Raw genomic sequence first — 5000 nt, 5'->3', positions numbered from 1 at the left:
GTCCTCCTAAAGTCCACGATCAACTCCTTGGTTTTATTAACATTCAGAACCAGGCTGTTCTCCTGACACCACTGTGTCAGTGCTCCAACCTCAGCTCTGTAGGCCGTCTCGTCATTGTTGTCGATCAGGCCCACCACTGTCATGTCGTCCGCATACTTGATCAGGACGTTGGAGCTGTACGTGGCTGTACAGTCGTATGTGTACAGGGAATAGAGGAGAGGGCTCAGCACACAACCCAGTGGGGCTCCTGTGTTGAAGGTCAGGGGGTCCGACGTGATGTTACCCATCCTCACCACCTGACGGCGGCCCGACAGAAAGTCCAGAATCCAGCTGCACATGGTCGAGTGCAGGCCCAGGTCTTTTAGCTTTGCGACCAGTCTGGTTGGGATGATTGTGTTAAAGGCAGAACTGTAATCCACGAAAAGCATCCGCACACATCTGTTCTTCCCCTTATCCAAGTGGGTGAGCGCAGAGTGTACAGCCAAGGCAACTGCGTCGTCAGTTGATTGATTCTGACGATAAGCAAATTGCCATGGGTCCAGCGTGGCAGGCAGCACGGAGCAGATGTGGTCTCTCACCAGTCTCTCAAAACACTTACTCACAATCGGTGTTAGAGCGACCGGTCTCCAATCGTTGAGGCACGTCACCTTGGAGTGTTTGGGAATCGGGACCACGATTGATGATTTAAGGCCGGAGGGGACCACAGCCTGGGAGAAGGAGAGGTTGAAGATGTCTGTGAAGACTCCTGCCAACTGGGCTGCACATGCCTTTAGTACACGGCCTGGGATGCCATCCGGGCCGGCAGCTTTGCGTGTATTCACCCGCTGGAAGGCTCTCTCAGCCTCTGAGATGGTTAAAGGGCTGGTGTCCGCAGGTGGTGCAGGCAGTGGCTGCTCAGTGCTTCCAGACTCAAACCGGGCGTAGAACGTGTTCAACTCGCCAGGGAGGGAGGCAGAGGGGGTCTCTGCCGATCTAGTTCTCCCTCTGTAATCTGTGATGTCACGCAGCCCCTGCCATGTACTCCTCACATCCCCATTCTCAAACTGGGCCTCCAGCTTGGTCGCATAGTCCCTCTTGGTTTTCCTGATGGTTCTCAGGAGTGCCGCACGGGTGTCCCCCAGATTCCCAGATCTGAAGGCGATGTTGCGTGCATGGAGAGCAGCTCGTACCTCGCTGTTAATCCATGGTTTCTCGTTGGGGAAAATCCGAACTTTCTTTTTTGGAACAATGTCCTCAATGCACTTGCTGATAAAACACGTGACTGTGTCTGAAAACTCGTTGACATTATTTTCAGCAGCGGTCCGAAACATCCCCCAGTCCACGTGGTCAAAGCAGTCTTGTAGTACAGAGTTCGATTGTTCAGACCAAATCTGTACCTCTTTTTTGCAGATGGGCTCTCGTTTCAACCTCTGCCTGTAGGCTGGCAGGAGCTGAATGGCGCTGTGGTCCGATCTCCCAAAAGGAGGACGGGGAGATCGGATGTGTACTATCACAATATAGAGCTATTTAACACTTATTTTAACCAAAGTAAATCACTTGCCCTTAAAAATAAGGGTATATATAATATATATAATATATAATAAGGGTAATAAAATAGGTATCCCGACTGGAAAATGCATTTTCTGATTACTAAAGAGCTGGAGAGGCAAATATTGTATATAAATTAGTACTATCAGAATATGGAGCTATTTAACACTTACTTTAAAGGTTTCATGACATTCTGGTTTACAAAACATTAAAAGTCTTTATCATGGTCCATCAAACGTGTATTAAAAGGTTTTAACTGAAAAATCCACTCCAGTGAGCCATGGCAGGTTTTTTTCTCTCTGTGTTCTGAGGCCTTTTAAAAAAAAACGATTTGCCTACGGCTGTCGCTTTTGAGGGATGTTGCCTGTCAATCATCGCCTCTGCTCCACCCTCCCAAAGGAGAAGGATAGGGGAGGGGCGGGGAGGAGGCGGGATTAATGGACTGTGACATCAAAGTCCAAGGGCAAATCACAGCACTTTTCTGAGCCTAATTATTCAGAAAATAGAAAATTCACTGAATGTTCAAAGTTCAGTTTTTTGGGGTGTAATTGAGGTCAGAAAACCTAAACAAAAGGGGGACATTTGATGTCATGAAACCTTTAACATAAAAACATCACTTACCCTACCTTTAAAGTATGTCTTGTATTAGAACTCTTACTTGGCAGCACTGGGCAGGTACACAGTGATCCTCCTCCAGTGCTTGTACTGGGTGGAGGTGTAGATGGAGCTCTGGGTGTAGCCGGCGCAGCCGATGGCCGGAGGGACGCACTCGGGCTGGATGAGGGTCCAGCTGCGGCCGCAGTCCGTGGAGAACTCCAGCCTCACACCGTGGGAGAAGGATGTGGACTTACTGCAGCCCATGCTCATGGAGAACTGCAGGAAGGACGAACCCGACACCTCAAAGTCCCACGTCTCTGCGTAGCGTGGCTTCTCTGGAACAACACACATGCACACCAGTGTTGATTTTGACAGCAATGTTTATTTTATTTAGTTTTAGTCATAGTCTTTTGAATACAATTCCATTTAGTTTTTGTCATATTTTAGTCATCTGATGCCATTTTTGTCTAGTTTTAGTCGACTAAATATCATAAGATTATAGTCGACTAAATCTACAGTTGATTTAGTCGACTAAAATATATTTTTGCACGTCATAATGCCTGATTTCACACTTGGTTGCTTGCTGAAAATAGCAGATCTTTAACGCGTCGCAGCGTTTTCAGAGCGCAACACCCGAGCGCACCCAAACGACTTGTCTTTTAGTTCTACTGGATCTCTTCTCCTCTAGTCTCTCATTAACATTGTAGTCTAGTTTTTATTTGTTGACGGAATTGTCAATATATTTAGTTTTAGTTTTAGTCATCATAGCTTAGTTTTTATTTTGTTTTTAATTCGTTTTCGTCAGTAAAAAAAGGTAGACGACGAACGTTTTTCATCATAGTTTTAGTCGATGAAATCAACACTGAATACTATACTTGTGAGGACATCAACAATTTTAAGATTTTATGAATGCCATAAATAAAATTTAAATAAATAAATTACGTTAAAAACAAGGCCGAAAAAGACGCTTTGTGAGCTTGTAAATCAGCAATTTTTCACCACACCAGCACGCAACTAAGCGTAAATCAGGCATAATTAACTCTATCTCTGATCCCTAAACGGAACCTCTCAATGTTTTATCCTAACCTTAACTCCTAATCTTTCTCTTTCTCCTAATTCTAAACGTAGCTGTTTTTCTGTAAAACATTTTTTTATTTCGAACCATAAAACAACAATTTCCCTTGTGAGCACCAGGAAATGGTCCTCACAACGTCTATCTTATAAATGCCATTTTACAACCCTAAAGCCTGACTTGAGCTTACTCGTGCACCATAAATCTACAAGCTCAGTGAGCTTTTGCATGTATGATGAAGTACAACATTAATAAAAACATTAAAAAGAGGTCAAATATGGAGATACAAGGTTTCTGCCTGAGAGTAACGATATATAGATTTTACAGAAGTGACGGTTGGCTATTGTAATGACTGAACAAACCTGTTAAAATGCTGTTCTACCACTAGATGGCAGTGATGGACTACTCCATAATGGAATCTACAGCTACAATTATGTAGCAGCCTACAATAAGACACATGTTTTCACCTCAGTGAGGAAGAATACATCGTCTCTGTCGGATGGAAACCTTGTATGTCCAAATCTGTTACTTTTCAGGAAATGTAAGAAGAAAGACCCTGTATTCAATGTAGTTATTATTTTTGTCACAAGCTCTTGTTAACTCATTCACTGCCACAGACGTAAAAAACGTATTTTTTTCCAATGACCAATTCTGCCATGGACGTAATAAACATATTTTTTTAAAAGATCACATCGTTCTTTATCACCCGCAGTGACCATTTTCACTGTAACTCACCCGGATATGGAAATAACGTCAATTTAAGATTTCCGTTTCCATCCGCTTCCTGTTTAACACTCGCATGACTTAGCCACAATCTGGACCGATTTTGAAAATTATGGATTATCTTCTCTCATGAAGCTCTGAGAAAGTTCCCCTTTCATGACTTTTCCTAACTATTTGTTTCAATCATCTCTGTTTTTTATTTTTTCTGAAACGTATTATAAATATGAAATAAAACCCCATATATACCATCCCAGCCGTTATATTTCGGCTAAATTGACCGCTCTCACCCTCTCTCCCCCAGAGGTCATAGAATCTGAAGATTGTAAAATGTATTGTTCTGCTATTTTGAAAAGAAATTGATGTCCACAATTTGATGTCCAGTATAGTAATACAAACCTGTGTGTGTGTGTGTGTGTGTGTGTGTGTGTGTGTGTGGTGTGTGTGTGTGTGTGTGTGTGTGTGTGTGTGTGGTGTGGGTGTGTCGCGTTGTGTGTGTGTGTGTGTGTGTGTGTGTGTGTGTGTGTGTGTGTGTGTGTGCGTTGTGCGTGTCTTACTGTCTATGGCTCAGAATGGAAGGTCAGCGCGGTGTCCAGGGACAGACAGTCCACAGCCACCTCTCCTCCCTGCACACGGTACCAGTTGGTTCTGAGAGGATTTGAACCGTCAAACTTATCGTGGAAGCCCGACCTGGAGCTGTCATTCATCCCTACGAAGACCTCATCCAACCCCACTGAGCCGAATGTTTACCTTCACAGAGAGAGACACACACAGAGAGAGAGAGAGAGAGAGAGAGAGAGAGAGAGAGAGAGAGGAGAGAGAGAGAGAGAGAGAGAGAGATGAGAGAGAGAGAGAGAGAGAGAGAGAGGAGAGAGGAGAGAAGAGAGAGAGAGAGAGAGAGTGAGAAGGAGAGAGAGAGAGAGAGAGAGAGAGAGAGAGAGAGAGAGAGAGAGAGAGAGAGAGAGATACAGACAGACAGACAGAGAGGAGGGGGGGGTACAAATCAGCCAATCAAATGAAGCTAAATAAAACTTGCTTCCAACTTTAGACCCAGGTAGATGCAAAATGCATAGTTTAACTGTTA

General features: G+C 44.2%; 1 protein-coding gene across 1 annotated transcript in view; it reads right to left on the bottom strand.

Moving 5' to 3' along the window:
- reln (reelin) overlaps positions 1-5000 on the bottom strand; it is a gene marked incomplete at its 5' end in the record, with an annotated part of 165763 nt that overhangs the window by 48766 nt on the left and 111997 nt on the right. The window contains 4 exon segments of the mRNA XM_080437303.1: positions 2186-2459; positions 4474-4482; positions 4485-4643; positions 4646-4666. Coding sequence (XP_080293429.1) covers positions 2186-2459; positions 4474-4482; positions 4485-4643; positions 4646-4666 — 463 coding nt within the window.

This window comes from Gymnoscopelus braueri, assembly GCF_963280865.1.
Source record: "Gymnoscopelus braueri genome assembly, chromosome: 9".
NCBI classification, from domain to species: Eukaryota; Metazoa; Chordata; class Actinopteri; order Myctophiformes; family Myctophidae; genus Gymnoscopelus; species Gymnoscopelus braueri.
This window is presented reverse-complemented; position numbering and strand designations above follow the sequence as displayed.